Source organism: Crocuta crocuta, unplaced genomic scaffold (genome assembly GCF_008692635.1).
Source record: "Crocuta crocuta isolate KB4526 unplaced genomic scaffold, BGI_CrCroc_1.0 scaffold912, whole genome shotgun sequence".
Lineage (NCBI taxonomy): Eukaryota > Metazoa > Chordata > Mammalia > Carnivora > Hyaenidae > Crocuta > Crocuta crocuta.
Window position 1 is genome coordinate 208085 of NW_027531033.1, and position 13456 is coordinate 221540.

Genomic DNA, 13456 nt, shown 5'->3' on the forward strand with positions numbered 1-13456 from the left:
TTAACTAAACTTGTTTTATTTAATGTTCTCTATAAGTGCATGAGAGTTCATTTAAATTTGGACCATAAAATGAAAACTATATACTAGAAAAATTCTTTCAAAAGAACTTTTTCTTTTCAATTCCAGCACGTTTCTTTGATTCCATCTATCTGTTGGTGACAATAAAATGAAATCACATTTATTTTCAAAACACAGTCATCTTTTATTATGTTTGCCACTTAAAGTAGTACTGATATAGGCAACTGAAATGATGTCACAAATATAACTAAAATAAACATTGGGTTATCCATACAAAGTCATACTGCTTATCCCTCCTGATAGAAATTCCCCTTCATAGCTTAGATCCAAATATTTAAACATAATCATTTCATTAAGAAACAAGATAGACATGTATATTCTTGATTCTTGAGATGACTGCTAAAAATATAACAGTTATTACAACTTTGCAATGAAGATGAAATCCATTCACAACAGTATTAACATTCTAAACAACGATATGAAAATCATATCCTTGTTTCTGTGTTTTTTCATTTCTTTGTGTCTGGGACATACACTGACTTTCTGAAACCACTGCAGAGTTGTGAATAATGCATGAAATAAAAAAAAAATCCCTGTTCATTGCTCACAGGGTACTGTATTGCTTGCTGTATATTGCATCTATGTGAGACAAACAATAGAACAGACCAATAACCCTAGAAATCTCAAGCTAAAACTTTCTCAGGTGGAAAGAGAAAATATCACCCTGGATTCTAGATGTCCCTCAAATAAACAGTTAAAATCCTTAAAATACTCATATATACTAAATAAAAACTCTTAAACTTAAGAAAGATCTGTTCTGAGTAGATCTGTGAGAAAGCTGGAAAAGCTATTAATTACTTACATTTATGCTAAAGAGATTCACTAACTCCTGTCTACTTCCCCTTACAGAGCATATTTGCAGAATAATGAGAAGATACGTAAAACTTAAACAAAACGTTCTATTTTTCTTGTATTTTCTCTGATAGTATTAAGAATTTTTCCCTTTAAGCATTAGAAGTAGAAAAAATTGCGACTTGAGAATGACAAAAAGGTGGTACTCAAATGGAAGCACGAGGGATGTAAGAGTAATGACATATAATAATATATTGTGTTTTAGATAAACTCAGATTTTTTCTTTAATTGTCAAGCCTAAATATTACTAGTATAAAGGTCATCTGAAGGTAACATACATTGGACATTTAAGTTTGCCCATAAAATAAACTCAGCTTTAATGGAATTCCATTTACAGTGACGTAGAATGAAGTTTCTATTTCTTTCATCCCCTAAATTTCAAACTTCAGAGATAGCTTCAGGTATAATATATTGAAAAGGATTTAATGTAGATTTCAAATCTTTTTTTTTTTTTTAAAATCGTGAACTATTCAACAAACAGTTATCAAGAACATATATTAAACTGAGTTATGTGCTAGCTGCTAAAAATACATCATAATCTTTTAATAGTGAAACACAGTTTTAAGCCTTGTAGTATTGTAACACTTTGTATCATGTATATCTTTAAGAGGGTTGGCATTAGCATAACCTTACAAGGTTTCCTGGAATAGGTGAAACACTATATTAGGTTCAAAATCTCTGGACTCATGTTTTTGCAAATGCAAATAATACCAACGAATAATAATAAAAAAAACTTGAATCTCAAAAGAGTCCTATGGAGTTCAAGATACTCACTGTCCTTTTCCTTTCTTCCTTTACCTTCTACTCCTCTCATTTTAATGGACACAAGGAAAGGAATTACCAAGAGTTAAGATTCAAATTATTATACGCAAGAGAGGTGTGTTCAAAGGTTTCACAAAAATTAAAAGATGGGTGGAGGTACATTCATTTCCAGGTGAATCTAGCTACATTCGGACACTGCAGCAGCAGATGGAATTTGGCTGATGAGGAAACAGAGTTTACAAATTCCTATCCCTGTTTAGGAAAATACACAATAATATACTACTGAATCCATATGAAAGAGATAAGCCCATAATCACAAACCACCAATTAAAATAATTATTCCCCTTTCATTTTGAAGGCAATTAGTTTCCCAGAAAATTCAAGGTACTTATTACAGTCTGATGAATACAGTGTTGGTTAATGTAGTTACAAATGCACAATGTCTATTCATATTAGAGTGGTCTCACCTGACATATAGGGTTCCAACCATTTATTCCCGAATTGAGGGTTTATAAAAGAAGCAGGTGGTTGTGTGAGCTTAACTACCAACATTACCATGCCTGTAAATTCTTGACATAGAATTAAAACTACCAAGGAAAATTTATTACTGCATAATAATTGTTCTAACTTATCCCACATCCCAATATCTAAAGGAATCCTGCTAAATTCATATTCTCATTAAAAAATCAACTGACATTGACCTTATCACTTACTGGCCTGCAGAGATCACCCGAGAAGAAATGTGCAGCAGAGCTGATTATATTGTGCAGGAGAAGAGACAAGCAAAAGTGATTGAAATTTCTATAGAGAACATCATCAGTGCTTGCTTAGGACAATTTTGCATATAAATAGGGCATAAATGGTCTGTATTCAATTTGTTTTATAGTTGTGAAAGAATAATCAAGGACAGACCACATAGTAATCCTCTGTTCCTACCTTCCTTAATGCAAACCTAGATCTTATTAATCAATACATATGTATGCCTGTCCCGGAAATAGAATTTAATTTCCATAAATAAAATGAAAACAAACAATCTATGTAATTAATATAGGTATATACTTTGTCATAAAATTCACATGTAGTGTTGAAAAAAGATGACACTAAATTAAATGGACTTAAAGGGGTGCCTGGGTGGCTCAGTTGGTTAAGCAGCCGACTTTGGCTTAGGTCATGATTTCACAGTTCATGGGTTCGAGCCACGTTGGGCTTTGTGCTGACAGCTCAGAGCCTGAAGCCTGCTTTACATTCTGTCTCCATGTCTCTCTGGCCCTCCCCCTGCTTGTGCTCTGTCTCTCTCTCTCTCAAAAATAAATATATTTTTTTAAAAAAAGGTCTTCAAAATTAGGTAAAATTATTATGAATTCCTAATAGTTAAATCCAATGGATCCTTTCCATTCCTTCCTTATTTTATTGGTTCTCTTGGCTATACATGATGTTAGTTGGCATTTTCTCTTTGAAAAGTGATAACACAGTAGCTTTCTTTCTCCTCACACCTCCATAACCAACCTCTTTCGTGCTCTTTTTCATGTGTTCCAAGCTTCCACACTAGTTGCATAAATTGGTGGTTTTCAACTTTTGTGGCACATTAATATCTCCTGAATAATTTTGATTTTTTTAATTTGATTTATTTTGGAGAGGGAGAGAGGGAGAGAGAGCGAGAGAGAAAGAATCCCAAACACGCTCCACGTTCAGCACAGAGCCCAATGTGGGCCTTGATCTCACGGCCCTGGGATCATGATCTGAGCCCAAATCAAGAGTCAGACACTTAACTGACTGAGCAACCCAGGCACCCTTGCCTGAATAACTTTTAAAACATACCACTGCCCAGATTCTGACTCCACAGTTTGTATTTAATTTGTCCAGAGAGGAACAGGATGTGGCTATTTCTTAGAAGTTCCTCAAAGTGATTGATTCCAGTGTGTAGCCAGGGGTGAGAACCAGTGCCACAAATGTTTGTTTTCTCAAAATTATCTTACCCATTCTTGTATATTTATCTATGACCTGAATGTTGATCAATTCTCCAAGATTCCTATTATTTACCTTTTAGTTATTGCCAAGAGGTGCCAAGCTAACTAACACTACTGAGAACACTAAGTGGCTTGCCTAAGGATTATTTGATTTGCTACTTCTTCACCTTTTCCTTTCCTCATCTCAAGAAAATCACATATATACTATGACCCACCCACTCCTGACTTTCACCAGTTGCAACCAGTTGATTCTAAAGTTGACAAAGATTTTCTGAAGATGGTCTTATCCTTTGTCTCTGTCCTCACATCTCCCCCAGCTTCTACCCAGTTAACTTAAGAAAACCTTTCTTCAACCCCCAATCTATTCTCTCTTTATATGTGACCACAAATGTCTTTCATTTTAACTTATGAGACAAGTCTCTCTGCATTAGATGACTATGAATCACATATCACACAATAAATGAGAAAGTGCTTTGCAAACTCTGTAAAGCACTAGGTATGCTAACATATTTGAATTATGTCATATAGTATATGCTCAATAAATACAATTGAATTAAGAGTGGAAAAGGCTATATGTTTGTAAATGAAACTAGACATACTAATTTATGATTAGCAACTCCTTCAAGACCCTTATAAGTGTCTAGAGTTTCCTCTCAGAATTTCTAGAAGAGACACAATTTACCTTATCACTTTCTATTTTTCTCTACAAAAGATATTCTTCATTTTTTAATCCATTAGAACCTTGCTCTTGACTTTCACTGTTCCACTGAAACTGCTTGGGAAAAGATCAACAGTTACCTGCTAGTTGACAAACCCATTGGTCTATTTCAGTCATCAATTTACTTAACTTCCTGCAGAATATGACCCTGCTGACTTTCTCCATTCTGAAATTCTGTCTATCCTCGGTATTCTAGATGTCAAATTTTTGCAGCTTCTCTTCTTTTCTTTCTAACTCCTTTTCCCCTCAATGTCCTTTGTTGATTCCTCTACTTGCCTCTTCAATACTGTGATTCCCAAATACTCTGTTCTTGGCCTACTTACCTCTCATTGGACATACTGTTTCTAGGTAATCTCAAGGTTTCTATAACACTATATATATAAATGCTCCCCCCAATCTGTTATTTCCATCCTCAACCCCTCTTGCTTTTCTGTGTGTGTGTGTGTGTGTGTGTGTGTGTGTGTGTGTGTATGTGTACATATTTATGTAATCCTCTACTTAAAAAGCTCTACTGGTTATTTGTTGTGACAAACTTCCCATCATTGCCACTGTACCCTTCCCTAGCTCCACTGCATGTATTTGCCATTTCCTTTACCTAAAATGCTTACTCCTCCTGTTCTCTCCCAAGTAAACTACTATTCATCCATCAAAACACAATTCAAATGCCACTTTCATTATGAAAGATATCTTAAATTCTCTAGGCAGTTTCTCTTTTAGCACTCTCTGCATATATATAACATAACATTTATATTGTGTATATATCTGTCTGTGAATGCTTGAATCTAAGACCCATGTTTTATCCATTTTTACACTCCAGGGCCCTAGCACTATTGCCTGGGCCATAGTATTTGATCAATAAATGTCATTTGGGTAAATGCCCCATTTTAATTTGCTTGCATTATGCCATTTTTTACTAGATTTGAACTGCACACTGCAATATAATTACTACAGACAAAATGGGGTTTAGTTGGCTAGTCCAAGATTTGAACACTTACAAAATAGAAGAATGAGGAACCTCATTGGAAATAACTCATCCTAAGGGAGAAAGAAGTAAGCAGTTTGGTATTAATGACCAGCTTGACCTTGTAATAATAAAAACAAACAAATACAAAGCCCCAATAGAACTTGGTCATCAAAAGACGAGGATGATACTGAGTGCTACATGGATTATGTCATGGGCTTGTCTATGGGCATTATATGAGGCCAAATCCTACAGGGATCAAGAGGAATGTAACTTAAAACTCAAAGCTGTTTCCCTCAAAATGTAAGACTTTAAGAAACAAGCTAGTGCTGCTTGGTATACTGGTTAAGTGTCACAGTAAAGGAAGAGAGAGATGTTTCCCCCTGCTTTGTCACTGATCACTGTCAAACTCTGGCATCATGAAGGCATGGAAATGCCCATTGCTAAAGCAAACAGCAGGCATGGAAATGCATGGTATTAGAGGTGGAGGAGAAGAAAATTAATGGGTGACTATGTTTGTGAAATGCCTCCTGAGAGCCTCTCAGAATGTTGCAGAGATCGCTTATAGGCAGTTGAGGTCTTGAAAGTGTATGTGAAGACAAGAAGCAGGAAAATGTGAGTTTTGTTATTTATGCAAGGTAGAGAGGCCCAGGAAAATGTGGGATTTGGGTTTTGTTTTATTGTAAATATATTTTCCCTAATAAATACAGGTGGTTTTTTTTTTTTTTNGTGTCCCCTGAGTTTCTTTTATTTTTCAAATTTATTTTCCTGGTTACCCTGTCTAGTTCTAAAACTGAATTACATTTATTCTGGTCCTGGCTTCATTTCTTCATAATGCTACTTTTATGTGATTTTTAAATTTCTATAACTATATACCAAAATCTAGTAATAGCCAAAATAGTTGTTAGGTATCTATTGCTAAGAAGAATTGTTTATATTTACTTCTAGTGGGCAAAGAATGAAGAAGTCAAGTTGGTTGAGAGAAGAGAAGCAAGTTCTAAGTATCAACAACAGGTATTCAGTAATAGAACAGATATGGCATTGTGTATTTATATTTTAAGTGTGTTTTTCAATCCTGCAAAGTTTTCCTCCATGTGTTTTTTTCTTCCAAAGCTTATCTTTGATGCTATAATGACAAAGTCAGGAATACTTATTGGTAATTCTTTCCAAAGTGGATTGTAGCTATGGAACTTATCATCCGGAGTGCTAACAAAGGCTGTAGCAAAGAGGGTCCAGAAAGGTTCAGCAAAATTCATAAGGGATAGATATATATTAGGTTATTAAGGAAAAGTGAGATGTTCCTTTCACCTACCAAACTCATAAAAGCACAGTCCATATTCAAAGGATGTAAATCTGAGAGGCAAAGGGATGGGGGTGGGGAAAGCTACTCTAACTCCTTGGCTACACAAGCACTTGCTTCCTCTCTCATAACAGCACATATAAAAATACATTGCAATTTTGTCATACAGCTTACATTCCTGTTTTCCCAAAGGCATGTGAGCTCCTTGAGGCAAGTGTCCTGATTGGTGGTATACCCTTAGTACCTAACCCAATACATGACACCGAGGAAGCATCCTACAGAATTGTTCATTTGTCAAATGAATACTATTAATCCCTGTAGCCTCATCATCTACTCACTGCTTAATTCCTGCATTCTGGTTCCCAGTTCCATCCAAATATTGAAAAGATGCTCTTAAAAGATTGATAGAAAAGTCCCAAATGGCAAATCATTGGTCTTTATCTTTTTTGATTCTGCCATAGCATATGTCATTGTTGAAAATGCCCACCTTTTATGCTTTCTTAATACTTCCCTTTTCCTTTGCTCCTAGAATAATGTTCTGCTTCTCTTCCCACCTGCTCAAAGACTCCTGGTCTATCTTCTTTGCTAGTTCTACTTTTAGCCCCCAAGTGAGGACATTTTCAAAGTTCTGTTTTTTGATCCTTCTTTTCTTAATAGTCACTCTAATAATCCCCTCCAGTTCTGTACTATAACCAGAAGTCTCACAAACTCAACCATCTTGTGATGAAATCTATATTTATATTTCCAAGAAATTTCTGGCCCTCTTGATCTCAATGCTCTACTGTCACTTTCAGTTTCACATTCATAAAACTTACTTTATCTCCCATTACCACTCTTTTTCCTGATCTTAATAGTTTTCTTTCATAATTTAACTGTCCTTTCAGCTAATCAAACTCAAAACCCTAGGATTATCCTTGACTCCTGGCTACCCTCTTCCCCTAAATTATCTCTCTTAATTAAGGGTATGATAGTAGAATCTAATTCATCACTTACATTCTTATACATTAAATGCCTTAATATATTGCTTTGATCATGTTCCTCCACTGCTTAAAAACCTTCAATATATCCCCATTGCCAAAAGAATTATGTGCTAACACCTTAGACTCTTATTCAAGCACTCTATGTTGTAGCACCAACTTACTTTTCCAGAATTATCTCCATACTTCTATATTTCATATAGCTTATTTTCTTACTAGGCATACTATCTGCCATGTTACCAAAGTGCTTTGCATTTTCTTATTTCTGTATTTTTATTTTAAAAAAATGTTTATTTACTTTGAGAGAGAGAGAGAGAGAGAGAGAGAGAGAGAGAGAAAAGACGAGCAGGGAAGGGGCAGAGAGGGAGACGCAGAATTGGAAGTAGGCTCCAGGCTCAGAACTGTCAGCCCAGAGCCCAAGGCGGTGCTCAAAATCACCAACTGGGAGATCATGACCTGAGCCAAAGTCAGATGCTCAACTGAGCCACCCAGGCACTTTTCTTAATGACATTTCATTTGCACATTATCCCTACCTCTAATTCCAACTGCTGAAATCCATACTCATCCTTCAGAACCTTTTCTTCCATGACTCTTTTTCTGATATATCTAATAAGGTATATTTCCCTCATCTGAACTCAGAAAGTATACTAATATACTTCTTGTATAATACTTATTATTTTCTGCCTTATTCTGTAAATTTTCTGTATTTTTTATCTTTCCCACAAGACACAAGAGTCTTATAATTAAGGAAATCTTAATTGTTTTTACATTTTCCTCCAATATCTAGCATATACTTTTCACAGATCAGATGTAAAATAAATTAATGAATTTTAGGGGCTCATTTCCTAATCTAGGAGTTTGGTATTAACAAAATTTATAATCTGGGTTGATATTCAGCTGGTTTGTACTAGTACAACTATAGTGGCTACTTACTGGCTGTGTATATTCTCACTGGTTGAAGTCTGTGCTACTCTAGTTATCAATATTCTTTTCATAAGTATTCCTTTATAATAGTCTCCTTTGAAATATATCTTTTGCGGCTCTGAAAACAACATTCTCAGTATTTGGACTAGATGCAGTATTTGGGAGCTTTGAGATGCCTAATTTGGTAGCTCCTGGGGAGGGGACACAGGCTCAGTGTGAAATATTTATAATTTAGGCAATCAATCATGCCATTTATTAATATTTTGATTTTCTAGTGAAGAATATAAACCATCACCTCATTTTGTTGAAATGCTGAATTGAAAACACTGCAATTAGAAGCACAATTGTAGATATCTGTATTTTACATATCACAATTTCCATCTGTAAGTGATAATAATGGATATGGCAAGCAGAGCAGTACATCTGCTGTTTGTGGCTGACTCTGATTTCAGATTTTTTGGCTATTTCTTCTTATTTTATTTTACTTGATAAAAATAGCCTTCTTTATAATTTGATTTTTTCTGACTTTATCTTATCCTATTGAAATAGATGTTATTTCAAAGGAGCAAGGGTTTTGGTGTTGACCAAGGAAAATATATATAAAGTCAATGGGGCATTGAAAAGGAACCAAGTAAGGTACCTAAGAAAGTGACAACAAAAGGAGGCCAGCAAGAAAAGATGATCTAGTTAGGAAGTCAGAAACAAGGAGGAAGTCTGGGGAAATCCCCAGTTCTGTTGCTTTTAGAAAGAGGCAAGCAGGCAGGAGAGTTTTTGGCAGACTTGTCAATGGTGTGCCATCCTCCGAGTTTCCCTCATTTGAACACTGATGCTCAAGATGCTTTATCAATCATTGCCACTGTCTACTGCTACTTTCTTTATACTGCTGGATATTTGCATTGGCTGCTGTCACTTGGAATGACTGCCAGGACTAGATGTGCTGATATTTTTCACCCTGTGTGTTCCTGGAGGCATTGTAGCTACAAACCAAAGGAGGCCCCAATTTGAAATTCATACTGTAAAATTATGCAGTTTGTGAATCTATTTTCTGTATTTCACACTTGATGACACTATATCCCTTGAGTACCAAACTTACAGAAACCCTGTGGAATGATCTCTCTCTTTCTCAGTACAATCTCTCTAGAGTCAGTATGAGATGTGAGATTAATCAGACAGGGGCCTTAGCAAATATATATTAAAAATAAACAGCCTAGGGGCGCCTGGGTGGCTTAGTCGGTTGTGTCCGACTTTCGCTTAGGTCATGATCTTGCGGTTCGTGGGTTCGAGCCCCGCGTCGGGCTCTGTGCTGACTGCCAGCTCAGAGCCTGGAGCCTATTTCAGAGTCTGTGTCTCCCTCTCTCTCTGACCCTCCCCTGTTCACGCTGTTTCTCTCTCTCTCTCTCCTAGAAATAAATAAAAATATAAAAAAAATAAAAAAATAAAAATAAACAGCCTAGAAAGATAATGGGAGTTCTTTTATGGCACAGAATAACATGCTTATACTTATCAGCTGCTTATCAGAGAACTGACTTGATAAAAAATTATTTCAGTTTGCTTTTCACTATTAATGCTTTGATANCCCAAATGCAAAATAGATGACCATAACATGTATTCTTGTCTTCCACCATAAATTTCACCATTGCCACAAGCCTTCCTGGACAATTCTGTACTGGGCTCCATTGCCTTCAAGTGTTTTTTTGCAGTACAGTGGTTTGAAAGAGCTACCACTTTCCACTCTGAAGACATATGATGGTTTCCAGTNTTTATATGTTTATTATTAACTTTTACATTTACTTTTCTACATAGCTCCATCGCCCACTAAGAAGACTTTTAAAATCAATACACCTAATTTCTTCTTCTTCTTCCAAAAAGATATAAATTAAAAATATAGAAATTTCCTTAAAGGAGGAGGTGTATAGCTCCTTGGATTATTCTGAAAGAAGCTATTACCTACCTCAGTCCTAGGGTATGAACAGAGAAGACAGACAACTTTTGTACTACTTGAGTGAGGAAGGCTATTTGGCTTCTTTTATGTTTTTCTTTCCCTTAGATCAATTTTCATAATCTGGTTTTGTTACTAATCAAAAATGTATGAAAAAGGGGTTCAAATGCTTCCAGACTTTTGGGGATCTTACATTATCTGTTCCTCTCCTCTCTTTGTTAACATGGAGAATGGCAAATTGATTGTATTACAGAGCCAAAATGACCTCTAGAAAGAAGTATAATTTCAGTTTTCTTACCTGTAAATAGCTAATATGACATCACTAGGGCAAATTACTTTTAATGATTTAATTACATTTATGGTTTTAAGCTACATTCCACCCAAACCACATGCACAAAAAATAACAATGAAAATATTTAATATGAAACCCAGCAGGAGTCCTTGTTTCTGAAAATTTTTGCAAAGTCTATAGTTATTTGAATATACTTTTACCAAGTTGAAACTTGTTATCACATAGACATAGAAGCCTGTTGAGACTTCACACATGAACTGAGATCATCTGTTAAAACAATATTCATAGGGAAGTTTTTTCAGGGCATGGTATTTGGCTAAGAATATTCACATTTTATAATCTCATGTAAGCTATAATGGATTTTACCTGGATTCCTTGGAATTCGCTTTCTGCGATCTCGGAATGCTGCACCTGATTGTAGGGCTTCCAGAAGATTATCCATTACTCCAGTCTCATCACCCTCTGGAGGGGATAGTAGAAATCAGAATTAATATTGGAGCAATTAAAGTTAAACTACAGGAAAATAAAGGGAAAAACTCCTGTCAGATTTACATAATATCCCTAAATTAAAGACATATATCTGTTTAAGCCTAATGGATCCTGTCAATTTCTAGCACCACAGACTACTTTGCTTATTATGCACCATTAAGCAAAATTCATGCCAATCCCACTGTTCTTTCAACTTAAGGACCTTGTCTTTTGTATTATTGATGACACACTCAGTATGCAAATAAACAGTAGCTGATCAGCTACTGCTGAGTTCCTGTTAAGATTCTTATAAGACATTCCTAAGCAAGAAACCACTGACCTGGCTTAATACAATCAATGTGCAGGGCATGATTTGATGAAGCGGAGTTACACAAGGTTAAATACTGATTGTATTAATACCATCAGCATTCAACCATCATCTGCGATTATCTCAAAAGACACTATTTTCAAAACACATTTGCATTCAATTTGTACCTAATCCATATCCTTTACCCATTTCAAAATGCTGACATTGTAGAAGGAAAAGGTGACCAAATCATTTGAAAGGCCGCATTTTACATTTGAGAGACATTAGCCAGAGTCTCATCATCCCTTTTAGAATGCTGTTGTGTTTCTAATTTTTTCCTATGGGAAAGAGCTGCTAAGATTCCATGAGCAGGGTATTCAAAAGATGTATATGGAAATTCCTAATGGAAATACACTTAAAACATTTTACCCTACTCTTATCTTTGACAATTCTGGACATCAAAAACACATTTAAGATTTATTAGAGCATTTGCCTCAAGGTGTTTATTGCCAGAAACTCTAATACACTGTGGACAATCCACAAGTGAGCTGAGGCCCATCTTACCATCCAGCCTCGCTGATGATAAAAAGCATCCTAACTAACTGGTTAATTTGAGTGGTAGTTCAATGTGTGGGTCTAGGTTAGAGGACATTTGTAGGCAGAAAGGTTAAGAGAAGACAGGAGTGAAGGAGAAGAAATTGTTTTTGATGCTATTCTAAAGTTAAATTTAAATCCTACTTTGTTTAAAGAATGACTACAGGGTATCAGATCACAGAAGAAAAAATTCTCTTATGGGGCAAGAACAAGCTAAAACCTCTTTTGATTATGCCCTTTGTTTGACTTGAGATTTCTTCAATGTTACATCAATCATTTGTTCTTTTAAAATGAATTCACTAGGACATGATATTAAATAAAAAACAAAGGGAAGCACAGCGGTTCTCGGGTCTAATATTTGGTAAAAACAGAAAAAATGAAAGGAAAGTAGAACCCCAATGACTAACCAGGGAAAGGGGATTATGCACATTTAGGAATATTAAAGCTGCAGACACATCTAAATGGTCACCTGTTATCTATAATAGAAAGAAAAGAGGAACTGAAAGTAATTTGGCATGGCTAGAATGTACCTGGAAGAATTACATTTTATGCAGGAATCACTTTACATTTGTTGTATCTTTTAATCCGACAACACATTGAAATAGGTTTTATTTCTGTTTTTCATCTGGGGATACTGAAATTTAGAGTTAAAGCATCTTGTTTCAGATCACACAGCTGGCATGTGGAGGGGCCCACGTATGAACCCAGGTCAGTCTGACACGAAGACCAGCCCTCTTTGCATGCAGCTAGCAGAGGACAGAATGGACTGGGCATATGGTGACCAGATGATAAAAGATCATCATTTCATGATATGCGTTTGAGTACTTTTCTGTAAGTTAACACTCTCCAGTAGAAATATATAATGCAGGCCAAACATGTGAGCTGCATAATTTTAAACTTTCTAGTAGTCATATTTAAAAAAAATAAAAAGAGATGAAATTTATTTTCATATGTTAAATAAATGTTTAACTCAATATATATATAATCATTTGTTTTTTACATTCTTTTAATCAGATTAAATCTCAGAAATCGAATGTGTTTTTATTTTGACACATTTCACTTCAGATTAGCTACATTTCAATTGCTTGTTACTTTTATGTGGCTAGTGGCTACTGTATTGGGAAACATAGCTATAAGCAATAGGAAGGGACTTGATCAGACTTACATTTATTTATTTATTTAATATAGTTTATTGTCAAGTTGGTTCATATAACACCCAGTGCTCATCACAACAAGTGCCCTCCTCAAAGCCCATCACCCATTTTATAGGTCTGAGAAAATATGATTATATTTTGAACAGCATTTAGGTAGAGATAT

At 35.4% G+C, this 13456-nt stretch overlaps 1 protein-coding gene across 1 annotated transcript in view; it reads right to left on the reverse strand.

Annotated features, from left to right (window-relative positions):
* LOC144237342 (protein diaphanous homolog 2-like) overlaps positions 1-13456 on the reverse strand; it is a 522961-nt gene that overhangs the window by 162262 nt on the left and 347243 nt on the right. The window contains exon 10 of the mRNA XM_077770998.1: positions 11137-11232. Coding sequence (XP_077627124.1) covers positions 11137-11232 — 96 coding nt within the window. The remainder of the gene's footprint in view (positions 1-11136; positions 11233-13456) is intronic.